The following is a 12886-nucleotide window of genomic DNA, read 5'->3' as shown; positions in this document are numbered from 1 at the left end:
ACACTCTCGGAGATGGTACCGTTTTACTATATAGTAATCAATTTGTGCCAACTGAATGTCTACAGCGCCTGAATAAAGTCAAATAAGAAAAAACCCACATCTGGCTATTTATAAGGTGTATCCTATTGTCTTGTGTGCCATACTGTCGAGATATATTAAATCGAATCATTTTCAAGTTGCAATGTGTTTAGCTGAGGATCCCGGTGGTTTCGCGTATTGTTGTTTGTGAGTTATTTTATCTTGTGATGTGGTTTTCCTCGAGCTTTGTAGTATATTACGTGGCCATGGTGTTATGTGCGGACCTTTCGGTATCAGAACTAAAAAATTGTTCCAATAAAATCACGAAGAATAGTAAATAATCTTACCTAAACTTTTAATACGAAATCAACTTACCGCGACGACCCTACGGAACTTTGAATGAATAATATTTTTTGTTTCCATATCGGACAGTATCTTGTGATATTAAGCTTACCCATTTTATGCCACATACTAGCGGCATCAATCCTATGTTTTGTTTAGTTTATTTGTAACGTTGCATCATAGACTCTCCATGGCCACCAACTAGTGAAGGGTCCATAATATGGTTGCATGAATAACTGTACATTGAAATGGCTTTCACAGCGCGATCGGACGCCTATTCTCAAATTTCACCTGATAACGCCCTCTACCAACAGCCATCACACAAGTCCCAAAACTTTTGTTTTTGTTTAGTAATGACATATGTTTCTTGATCGATATTTGTGAGTAGTTGTTTTTCATTCTAAAATGTCAATTATTATCTTCGGTCTTTCCTCGGTCTTTCGCCATTCCGACTATTCAATATTCAACATGTTTTGTTCTCTGCAATAAAGAAAAGTAATAAAATCATGAACAAGAAGTAAAAAGAAAAAGAAATCATATTTTTACTTCGATGAGATTTCCCTCCCTAACCCCCCCCTCCCCGGTGGGAGGGGAGGGGATATTTCAGGAAAAGGAAACAGGAAATCGTTTACTCAAGTATTAGTATGTTTCATGTAGGGCTTCATGTAGGATGTAGCTAGGCTTCGTAAGTTGCTATTTTTGGCCGTCAGCGTAAAATTAGACATTCCATTCACTGAGTTATTTTTAGTTCTTCGTATAAAAATTTGATATTGCTTTTTGTAATCGTGAATGCATGAATGCATAAATGAATGAATGAATGAATGAATGATAAGAAATGAAAATGTAAGCGACCGCGGGAAGGATTTTGACCTGACACTGCACTTCTGATCCATGGACGGAATGACATACAATTACCAATCCCATAATACATTGCTGTCACTCACTAATCAAAATGGCGGATTGGGGTGAGTACGTGAACACATGGTGTTCAATAAACTTTGTCGGGTTTCGCGACGAATATTTCCATATCAGTGTCTATACCAAGTTTATTTATATTCCCTACAGACGCAGAGGACTTTGATCCTGAAGCAGGACTTAACGCTGCCGCTGCGGGTGATAAATGGGAAGGCGAAGACGAGGACGATGACGTGAAGGTAGGAAATCCAAGATTCTTTCCGGGGCTAACACACGTGGGTGCTTTTTAGCAGCTGTTCACCACAGTTTTTCAAAATTGAACATCTTGTGATAGTTTCTTAACCAATTATGTTTGATAATTGTGGTTTATGAAATATATTCACCCTATTGTCACCCCTTGCGAACTGTTTCTGTCGAGAACCTAGTGTACTTCCTTGATGTGAACCATACGCCATCAATGTAACGTTACCGGTGTCGTCAGCTTAGTCACTTTTCCTAGTATTTCTGTTGTCGGAAAATGGCAAGAATATAGAACAGTAGAATGTCTGAATAAAAGATGCATAGCTTTTTTTCAATTAGGGCCTGGTCAAAGGAATAGAGAGAGATAGTCGGGCCGCTAATACTAACATAAATCTGAGATATGTACATCATGGAAGTACTACTACTACTATAGTATCACCCACGGCAAATGAACACCCTTAGGCCTTGTACATTTGCCCTCAAAATTTAGTTCACTTGTATGTGACGTTTATTTCACCATCTAGAACATTCTCCTTGTTTGTCGATATTGTGTTTGAATTACAATATTATGAAATAGTCAAAGCAAGCAAATATTGAATCGTGGACATAAGATGTCCAGATGTCATATGACAACAGGAGTCAGCCCCAATTTGAACTCATCTTAATTACGAGCTTGGCCCCCTCAATGTAACCAAGGGTCACATAGCTCCAAAGGCACCATTAGTATTGAGAGTTTGCCCCGAGCTGTGTACCAGTGGTACTGTCATCCTCTGCTTTTGTTTAACTGTTGTGCTGATCTGAGGTCTTGTTATGAGACTAGGTTCTCCTCTGTGGTACTGGCCATGTTTGAAGTAGGCCATGTTATACAGGCAGTTCCTTGCCCAGTACTCTGTCAGTTTAAGTTTGCCGATGACAGACCTCAAAGGAAATTGATATGTTGAATGTTACTTTAAAGTTTAAACAGCTACAATTCAACTTCTACACTTGTTTTACAAATTTAGCCAACTGAAATTTCAGCTACAATTTTCAATTGATTCCTTTGGTCTGACAAGATACCAACTCATAAATCTGATATGTTTGTAATCTTTGTAATTGTGCCTTGGACAGTGGTGTACTTCTAAGATTGAGTCCTGCACACTACTTCCATGTTATTTCAGATCACAAGAATTGTAATCATCAAATAGTTATTATATCAATCAAGCAATCAATCAATCAATTAAAGCGCCAGTTTCCACTATGATGTAGAGTTCAGAAACGTTGTACAGTTAGAATGATGTGGAGAATAGATCTGTCTTTTTAGGTATAGTGATTAGCAACCTGATTGAAATCTTATGTGGTGAAAGCAACTAGATGCCTTTATTTACCTCTATATGTACATCGTTTTGTTTCGTTTGTTTTGTTCCAAGTGATCAGCGCCTTCCCACATCTGAACCTGTGTAATAGACAGTCCCTTTGAATGTCAACAATATTGTAAGGGTTTCACAAACAATCAGCATGCTTCAATTTCTCCAGTGTGTGCAGCTGCCAATGTAACACTCATCCTGATTGGCCAATCAAAAGCGTGAGATTCCAACGCGATTGCCTATTACACAGGTTCAGATGTTGGACGGCAGTGATCACTCCGAGCAAAACAAATGACACAAAATGATGGAAATAGAGGTAAATAAAGGCATCTAGCCGCTTTTACCACATCAGATTTTAATCAGATTGAGTGATGAGGTACAGTGACAAGATACATATGACAGTAATGGTAGCTCTCCTTTTTAGTTGACTGACACTGTGTTTTTCCTAAGGGTGGTAAGTAGGTAAAATTTACTAGAGTTCTTATATGCTTGTATGATCACATACAGTGGTTTTGTTAAAGTGGCCATGTGGATGAGCATTGGGTATTTATTGTATATTTATTTTGGATTGTTAATTTACAAAATAGTTTTATCATGGCTTCCTGAAACAACATAGACTAAGTCTGTGTTTGTAGCTCAAATCAGTGTAAAAAGTTTATTATTGTCCGTACAGTAACAAAGATTTCACATATTACCCTAGTGGTAAACTTTACAATATTTTGTTTTTCCAATAACTGGAATATGATGTAGTGTATGTCATTATATCTACTCAGGACAGCTGGGATGTTGAATCAGATGATGAAGACAAAAATAAAAATGAAGATGGAGATGGTAAGGGTAGTCACAACATTCTCTCTTGTTTTACAGCTGTTGAAGGTTCTCAAAACAAAAGCAAAGGAAATTTGTGAAAAGTTAAAACTGCATAAATAAATAGGCCATCACTTGAATTCATGTGATTGGCTATGTAAATGAATGAATGGATTTTTTGCCCAATGATAGAGCATGTTACAAAATGTATGTGATCAGGGTTCATGCCAATAGTTGTTATTGGACAAGGACACCTCAAAATAATACAATTCATTTACATGTAGATTGACTTCTGTCACAAAAATACTTTCATTGTTATGCGAAGTGTCTGTTCTGTGAAAGAACATAGGATAAGTATCATAAAATGTAAGAAAATAAATTTGGACTTACGTCAGGGTCAAGATTTTCATTTTGTGACTGATATTTCAAAATTATGTCACAGATTCAGAAAAAAAAGCTCTTCAAGTGAAAAAGAAAAAACCTTTAGCCCAAAGAATTAAAGAGAAGGAAGAACAGAAGAGGAAGGAAATGGAAGAAAGGAGAGCCAGGGAAGAAGCGGTAATGACAATTTATAAGTTTTGAATGTAATTTGATGAAAAGTTTGAGCTTGAAATGCCTTTATCAAACCTAACACCACAATTTCTCACATGTTATCATTTCATTGACTTAAACTCAGTAATTGATATTATTCAAGTGTGTGTTTCGTTTCACAGTTTGTGACAAGTTGTACAACCTTTATGTTGGCTTATAGTCTTCTCAGACACAAATACAGGTGCATACATACATACATACATACATACATACATACATACATACATACATACACACATGCACGTACGTACGTACGTACGTACGTACGTACGTACGTACGTACGTACATACATACATACATATGTACGTACGTACGTACATACATGTACATACATACATACACACATACATATATACATACATACATACATACATACACACACACACATACTTATGATGTAATTTCTCATTCATTCTTCAGTTTTATTTTTATCACTTCAGTGCTGACAAGGGCTGTCTGTGGGTGAATGAATAGCTTGTATGCCATACTTACCACTGTAGTCTTGATTTGAACCTGTCCAACACTGGCTAGGTTTGATTAAAAAATTAACCAGCTCTGTATGTTAGAAGAATAGTACTCAGTGTAACCCTATGGAGAAACACAGGTTTTCCCCCGGGTATTCCAGTTTCCATTTTGAACACTAGGAGACTAGGGGACTGCTCAGTGATTACCATCTCAATAACTTTCCAAATTTGTTTGTACCAGTAATGATTATTACAATAATTATATTATTTATTTTGAATATGAAGGAGAAAGAAGAGATGACACCTGAAGAACAAGCTGCAGAAAGATTACGACAACAGAAACTAGTTGAAGATGCTGATTTTGAATTAGCAAAAGAAGCATTTGGTAAGACTACCTTTAAATAATGTCATGTTGCAGTAAATTCACAGTACCTGGAAGAGTATTTCACCTCATGCAAAAATAGAACAAGAAGGTTGAATTATTCTTGGTACCTGATAGTATTTCACCTCATGGTAGAGGGTCAAAATAGAACAAGAAGGTCGACTTATTCTCCGTACCTGTAATAACATTTAACCTCATGCTAGAGGGTCAAAATAGAACAAGAAGGTTGACTTATTCTCAGTACTTGCAATAGTATTTTATCTCATGCTAGAGGGTCAAAATAGAACAAGAAGGTTGACTTATTCTCAGTACTTGCAATAGTATTTTATCTCATGCTAGAGGGTCAAAATAGAACAAGAAGGTTGACTTATTCTCAGTACTTGCAATAGTATTTTATCTCATACTAGAGGGTCAAAATAGAACAAGAAGGTCGACTTCATTGCCACGCATGCCTATAGTATTATAATCTATGTGTAGCAGATGGAACAGAAGTCATGGTGTTGGTCAAGAAAGTGAATGATCGCTATCCTTATGACTTGTCTGGGTGGTAAAACTCTTATTTCAGGTACTGGGAAATTGTCTTATAGAATGTGCCTAGTGTTCAAGTAATGTGATCATTGACATGGGTGACATTGCGTCCTCTAGACTATGGTCAACTTTAACTAATGATTGCATTTGATATGATTTCTCAACATTGTGTAAGGAGAACCTATTGCTGAACAATTTATCAACGTTGAATAAAGTCAATAATACTATAGTATAAAATAATATTTCAGTTATTATCAAATTGACATCACAGTTTTAAAAAAAACAACTTTGGTACCTCTAAAATTCATGTCACAACTTTTCATATCATTTACAAATTCCTAGTTAGACTTCTACCTAGTTTGTCTAGAATTGGACATGAAACTTGCCACTCAAATCAACAGCAAGTCCAGTTGGGTAGATTGTTGTATTCCAGTTATAGGAAAGATAAAATTTTTCCTGATTTGGCCACTAGGAGTGCTGTTCATAAACCATCTGTTGACAGGAAGTGAGGGCCAGAATAGTAGAGTATTACAGCATAAAGACAGCAGCCACAAAGTTACCACTTATCCTCTATGTTCTTCACACAATACTATTTTATTAGCGACTACCAGTAGTCGAAATATGTCAAACCACTATTGTAACGCTTTTTAAAGAACGTTCAGTTCTTTTACACACACATTTCATTCACCAGTGGCCATTTCAAAGATTTTAGCCCTCACTTTGCCGAATCAGTGTGCCCTCTTGAGGTGCTTATGAGAAATGGCCAAAACTCCAGTAAATGGAATACAGCATATTACTTCATTATTAACTTCATACCTGGATGATTGAGAACATTGAAAAAAACAAACTAAATAGAACTATTGACAGTTTTTCTACTTTTTGTTCATTACAGGAATTAAAGAAGAAGAAATGGGAAAAGTTACGATAGACTCCATCAAGCCGTCAAGTAGAGAAGACTTCGATGAATTGTGTAAAATGTTAACAGAAAAACTTACCCAATATGAAAAATCACCCCATTATGTTCCTTTTCTTGAAAATTTATACCGAGACACGTGTCTAGGATGTAAGTATTTGGTAATTTTTTTCTTCACTTTTATTTTAGTGACATCATCCTTCATTTCATTTTTGGAGTATTTTTTTTCTCTTCACGTTGTAATCCAATTAAAAAGAATATTATCGTTTTATGTTGGGATGCATAAGGTCCCCAAAAGTTTGAATTTGAAGATTTTGATAAAAAAAAAACCAAAGAAGAAAATACGACAGCTGATTCTTGATAAAGCTTGCTTACTGGTATGGTGCAGAACTAGTTAACGATTCAAGCTGTGTTTGTATTGAAATACAACTGAAGATTTTATTAATCCTGGAATTACTGAAGGGTATATGTCTTTCATTCCTAGCTTGTAGTCTGGTGCCAGACACATGATTTTTACATTCATTGTTCTTCAATACGCCATATTCCAGTGATAGGAAAGATAAAAGATTTCATGGTTTGGCCACTAGGAGTGCTGTTCACAAGTCATTTGTTGGCAGTAAGTGGGGGTCAGATTAGTAGAGTATTATAGCATAAAGACAGTAGACACTATGTTAATACCACACATTCTCTATGTTGTTTCCATAGCGACTACCAGTAATCAAACATACCTAACCACTACTGTAATACTCTGTTATGAACATATAGAGTTCTTTCACAAACATTTGATTCACTGCTTCATGCAACTAGTTGCCATGACACAAATTTTAGCCCTCACTTTGCCAAATCTGGTGCGCCCTCTTGTGGTGATTATGTGAGAAATGGCTGGAACTTGAGTCACTGGAATACAGCGTATTATTAGTGCTATCAAATCTGTATGAGGAGATAATAGCATCAATCTATTGTTCTAAACCAACTTTTCAAAAGCTTTGGTAGACAACTCTATCTATTCCTATCATACATGGGCATTGAAAATTCATCATTTTGACATTCATAATGTCCATTCAGGTGTTTTCACTTTTGATTGTGGGTGTTTCTAATAACCATTGTGAAAATTTAGTTTGCATTTTTGAATATATTATAGTGGAAGCAGACGATGTGAAAAGGTTAGGCAGTACAATAAGTGTTCTAGGAAATGAAAAGGCAAAGGCTGGCAAGGTAAGGCCTGGTTACATATCATTTACATATCATTTACATATCATTTACATAATAATTATGCCATGTTTTCCATATACTACTACGGAAAGCACTGCCGTTTTCTAGTCTGACGCTAGTAAAATACTGAATTTGTTTCCCTAAGCTTGTGTTGAGAGAACATATTCAAAATCAACCAGCAAAGATACTAAATTATAACTATAAGCTCATATGCAAACTAAATGAGAAACCGCAACACATTTATCAGGTTTCTTTGTTTTTTTTATAACATTTTTATTGGGCTTATTACAAAGATACATCTCTTTTCATGGGTAGAAATCTGTTACGTTTTGTATTTGGAAAGTTTTCTTAAGTTATCAATTTCAAAAACTTATCTGTACATCGTATATGTGATATACTAATAATAATAATAATAAATTCTTATCAGCGCATTACGCAACAGCTTCAATGCGCTTTACAAAACTGAGAGAGAGAGGAAAAAAAACAAAAACTTATTGATTACTGCTTATAAAAGTATAGTATGTTCTAAAAGTTTGTAAACAAGTATGTCTTAAGTTGGGACTTGAATGTTTCGATCGATACCACTCTCCTAATGTGAATTGGGAGAGAGTTCCATAACTTAGGACCGGCAACAGAGAAGGCGCGATATCCGTACGTGGTAGTTGCAACACGTGGAATGGCAAATGTAAGATGAGTACTAGAACGTAAGGCACGCGTTGGCTCGTGTATGGGTATTAGTTCAATGATGCTGGATATTCTAGTGTTATAATCTTATCAGTGGAGTCATCGGGTTACATAGGATCATTCTTTTGTTCGGGATCAACTTTACCTAAAACCCTGCCACACTAACTCTATTTCCTACCCAGATTTGTATCCTAATCTAGCATGGGCTTTTAAAACACTATCATGGTAAGATGTAAAGATCTGCTGAAAACGATAAAAACAACATGCAGACCAAATTGTTTGTAGCACTAGGTTAAATATATTGAAAAATTGATAAATTAAAACTATCATTGCTTTGATCAATTAGAATAATGAAAGATTGAGAAAGTTCCTCTTATTTTTGTCCACAAAACTTTCCATGATATTAATTTACCCTTTGAACAGTAACTGATATGTGATAGTTGTGTTGTTGTTCTGTTGCAGGCTAAAGGCAAAACGAAAAAGAAGAAAGGTGCAGTAATTAAATCCACATCTAAGAGAGATGCACTTGAAGATTATTCACAATATGGTGATGAATATGAAGATTTTATGTGACCCAGGCTTTTCTTCCAATTTAGTGATTTGATTCTTACCACAATTCTGTCAGATTCCATGACCTTTGACACAGTGACAATTACCAGGTTGCATGAACTTTGACCTAGTGTCATGTCATGTCGCATGACCTTTGACCCAATGACAATTGCCAAGTTGCACCACCTGGTGTCAAATGCATGACCTTTGATCCAATACAAATTCAAGGTCTCATGACCTTTGACCATGAGACAGTTGTAAGTTTATGTAACCTTTGACCCAGAGACAGTTGTCAAGTGCATGACCTTTCATTTGATAACTGAAGAGATTTCACATTTCTTGTGCCTATTATTTCCATAATCAAGGATTCAGTAGTATACCAGTAACCACCTGTTTGAATTTGTTCTGAAATGAATAAAATTATTTACTTATCGGCCATCAATATTGAAACTCATCCTAACACGTTGCACCCCTGTTTTGAAAAATTCATTGAAATAAATGAACCAATTTTTTTTTTAGAAATGTCACAGCCAAATCCAACCATACAGTTATGTTTTAAAATAGATCTTATTTTGGCAGCTCATGTACTACACTGAAGGTTTCCTTATCCAAAAACTAGAGAGAAGTGATGGTATTTGAACCAGAAGAAAATGTACATTCTTATTTTGTGCAATAAGAGATTGGAGTCAGTTATAAGATTTGTTCTTACCATGTGTATCATTTCCCAAGCATCATAGGTGTACTTTGTATATCACAATATCTATTTCAGCACTGTATTGTTCAGGCCAGGGGATACGGGTTTTAGCTCGGTTTGTTGAATACTTGGACAAATGACTGTAGGAAGACAGCCACTGTAAGCCTGAGCAATAACAGGTCAACACTGTTATAACTGCCTGCATGTATGGTGAGTTTACTGTAAACCTGGACAACTTTGCTCAAGACTTATATTTGGTTATTTTGCTGGAAAACGAAAATGCAAAAATGAGTAGTGACTTAACTGCCTTCTTGTACATGATCACCAGTCTGGTAATTGGTTCAAATTAGTCTTTGAGAACTATCTGAAGACTAAAATTGCAAAATTTTGTAGTGATGAAAATATCTAGTTTTACAGTATTTCAGTGGAAATACACTGGTGACTGAAGATTAATGGCAACACACATAAACACTCCAGGCCCCAACTGACCCTAACATCAAATTTCATAGAATGGCAAGTTCTGTCAGATTCTGCAAACTTTGGGGTTTAATCACGTCCAGTAATCTTCAGTCATGTCAAAATATCATTAGTTTAATAGTAACTGTATGTTATAAGAAGCCATGAAAATAGGCATGGTTGAGATGGTTGCACAGAACTTCCATATCCTGTAGCTCAGTTTTACAGGTTTTCTCAGTTTTGTACAGAATAACGGGTGAAAAACTGGAGTCTCTTTTCAGGTTTCACAATCTTACTTGTTACATTTTTGGGTCTCTTATTGCCACCATTTTGAATGTTGGATCATGGGTAAAAGGTTACGCAAATGACATGATGAAAGGTCAGGCGAATGATACACAAACAATAAATGCATGCAAATTTCTTCCACCGCTCTGGTGTATACCTTTCTGTACCATAAAATTATTGTAAGTTACAAACTTTTAAGGTCGCTTGGCAATAGATGGAAAACGTTGGCAGTGAATTCATAGTTGTTGTAGATGCCTGGGGTGTGTAGAATAACCAGGAATACATGTAGTTCCAAATTTGTACCTATCATTAGAGTAGAATAATATTATGGGATAGTAATTTGAGCAGCTCAAATCAGTTCATATACTAGTAATACTGATGTATGCTGTCTCTCAATTCATTAAAAAATATACTTTTTCTCGCAATTTTGTGTGTAATGTCCTTTTTCTAGTGTGTGTGTGTATACCTGAGTTCATGTTTTTCTACTGATGAATATTTTCTATCACTTTTATGAATTTGAAAAAAGATCGTCTTAAAGGGGCACAAGCTGAGTGTTTTATGTTTTGGGGTGTATTTTCTATTGTCAATTTCTCACAGTATTCTACTTACTGAAGCATACTTCACCATCACTTGCAATTGACAGAACTCAAGCTGGGTATTAAGATATAACTTATAAACTATCTGATGATGTAATTTAGTAGATGCATAAATAATATCTTATGCTTACTATGTAATTAACTTCTTTCAACACCAGAAGACAGTGTGTAATGTCATAGAATGCATGCAGCAACATAACTTTATACTAGAATAGTTTTAATTAAGGTTTTATACATGTATAAGTTTTTTCTCTCATAAGTAAAAAGCTCAGCTTGTGTTACTTTAACAGCTGATGATATACAACAACACATATTATAATAATAATAATAATGTTGGTTTTATATTGCACTTTTAATGTTGGTTTTATATTGCACTTTTCCACTCTGTTCAAAGAGCTGTACTATTACCCCTGGTACAGATCTCACAATGGCCCTTTACTTCCTCAACTCCCTGGGGAGCATACAATCCATTGCAGCCTCTATAAGTGCATTGCAACCTCTATCCTACCAGGTCCCTAATTATACAGTTGGGTTGACTTTCAGATCACTTGTTTGGTGGTTGTGCCCAAAGACTTTAGCTATTCAGAAATAAACAGTAGTGGTGGGGCTTAAACCTGTAACCTGCAGATTCCAAGCCGGCCACTAACCTTTCACCCATCATGACTCCATATGTGGCTGGTTCAGGTAGTGGGAAAAAATGATGAACACCCAAATAACATGGAATATTCACAAGACTAAACTGATGTTAATATTACTAGAAAATAACCCATGTTTCGCATATTAACCACAACTCGAATACAGACTAAGTCAACTCGCTTCCGATGTTTGCCTATGCTCAGCAGGCATCGTCGACAGCGACAAATGTCAATAGAACTAATCTGGGAACAGAATTCCGCTAAAACATGTTCTAATCCATTCGGCCAAATTTGAAAATACCACGGACAAAACTCCCACTTGTATGTGAGTGTATAAGAGGATGGTGAACCTGGCAAGCATTCTCTCCACGCAGCCCGTGAACTCAGTACATGTAATTCAATTGGGTAGTATTTTTCATGGATACCATAATTCGATTCGTATAAGCAGAAAAAGCACAGCTTCAATGACATAGTCCGGTTATAATTCTGTCTATGCTCCCCAAAATTATTGAATCGCTTGAAGAGACTTGTAAGTGATATACTAAGTTAATATTATTGCCTTGGATTTTTAGGAGAACGGATTCCAGTAGGAAAAACTAAGCATAAAACTTTGCCATTTCTTCGTCATTTCGCCTCTAGTAATTATTTTGATGAAATATACAATATTCATTGATACAAGGAAATGGACAGGAATACTTATGTTGTAACTATTTTAAGCGCAAAGTGCGAAATCCGGGAAAGTTTTATAGAAACTTCAACAATATCGCACCACCGGTACCGAGTTAGCGCCTCGTCCTCGTAGCGCACATAAACAGAACTCCCCCCCCCCCCCAGCAAAATAAAATAAGATAAAAATTACTATATCTACACATGAATCCCCTAAACGCTAACTGACAACAAATATACGAATGTTAAAATTTTTCTCAATTTTAACAATCTTGACGAAAATAATCAAGTGAAGTTACGAAGTATAATGAAGAGAGCGATTTCGATATATATCAGGGCAATAACCGGCAACGGTATTTTTTGAAATATCGTATATACCTAATAACGACATTATTTTGTATTATGATCATCCTAGACTAAAGTAATACTATCCTGGAATAGACAAGTGACTGTGGTATAAACAGTGAACGTGTTGTAATCAAACAAGGTATCCGATGACCTCATACATTAATTATCTACGCAAAGTTTATCACTATTTCCGCTTCATCATGTCACATGACGTTGA

General features: G+C 35.7%; 1 protein-coding gene across 3 annotated transcripts; it reads left to right on the top strand.

Annotated features, from left to right (window-relative positions):
* Positions 1-1305: 1305 nt before the first annotated feature.
* Positions 1306-10842, top strand: LOC144443253 (eukaryotic translation initiation factor 3 subunit J-like). 3 transcript variants are annotated; one of them, XM_078132680.1, is made up of 8 exons: positions 1306-1325; positions 1426-1514; positions 3632-3689; positions 4108-4223; positions 5007-5106; positions 6524-6694; positions 7686-7759; positions 8903-10842. In XM_078132680.1, exons 1-8 carry the CDS (start codon positions 1313-1315, stop codon positions 9011-9013), a joined length of 732 nt encoding a protein of 243 aa, XP_077988806.1. In that variant the 5' UTR covers positions 1306-1312; the 3' UTR covers positions 9014-10842. The 3 variants fall into 3 exon arrangements, with proteins under 3 accessions (XP_077988806.1, XP_077988805.1, XP_077988807.1); XM_078132679.1 differs by having other exon boundaries at positions 7662-7759; XM_078132681.1 differs by having other exon boundaries at positions 3632-3695; positions 4123-4223.
* The last annotated feature ends 2044 nt before the right edge of the window (positions 10843-12886 follow it).

This window comes from Glandiceps talaboti, chromosome 12 (genome assembly GCF_964340395.1).
Source record: "Glandiceps talaboti chromosome 12, keGlaTala1.1, whole genome shotgun sequence".
Lineage (NCBI taxonomy): Eukaryota > Metazoa > Hemichordata > Enteropneusta > Spengelidae > Glandiceps > Glandiceps talaboti.
The sequence above is the reverse complement of the archived record's forward strand: the minus strand, read 5'-3'. Positions and strand labels throughout refer to the sequence as shown.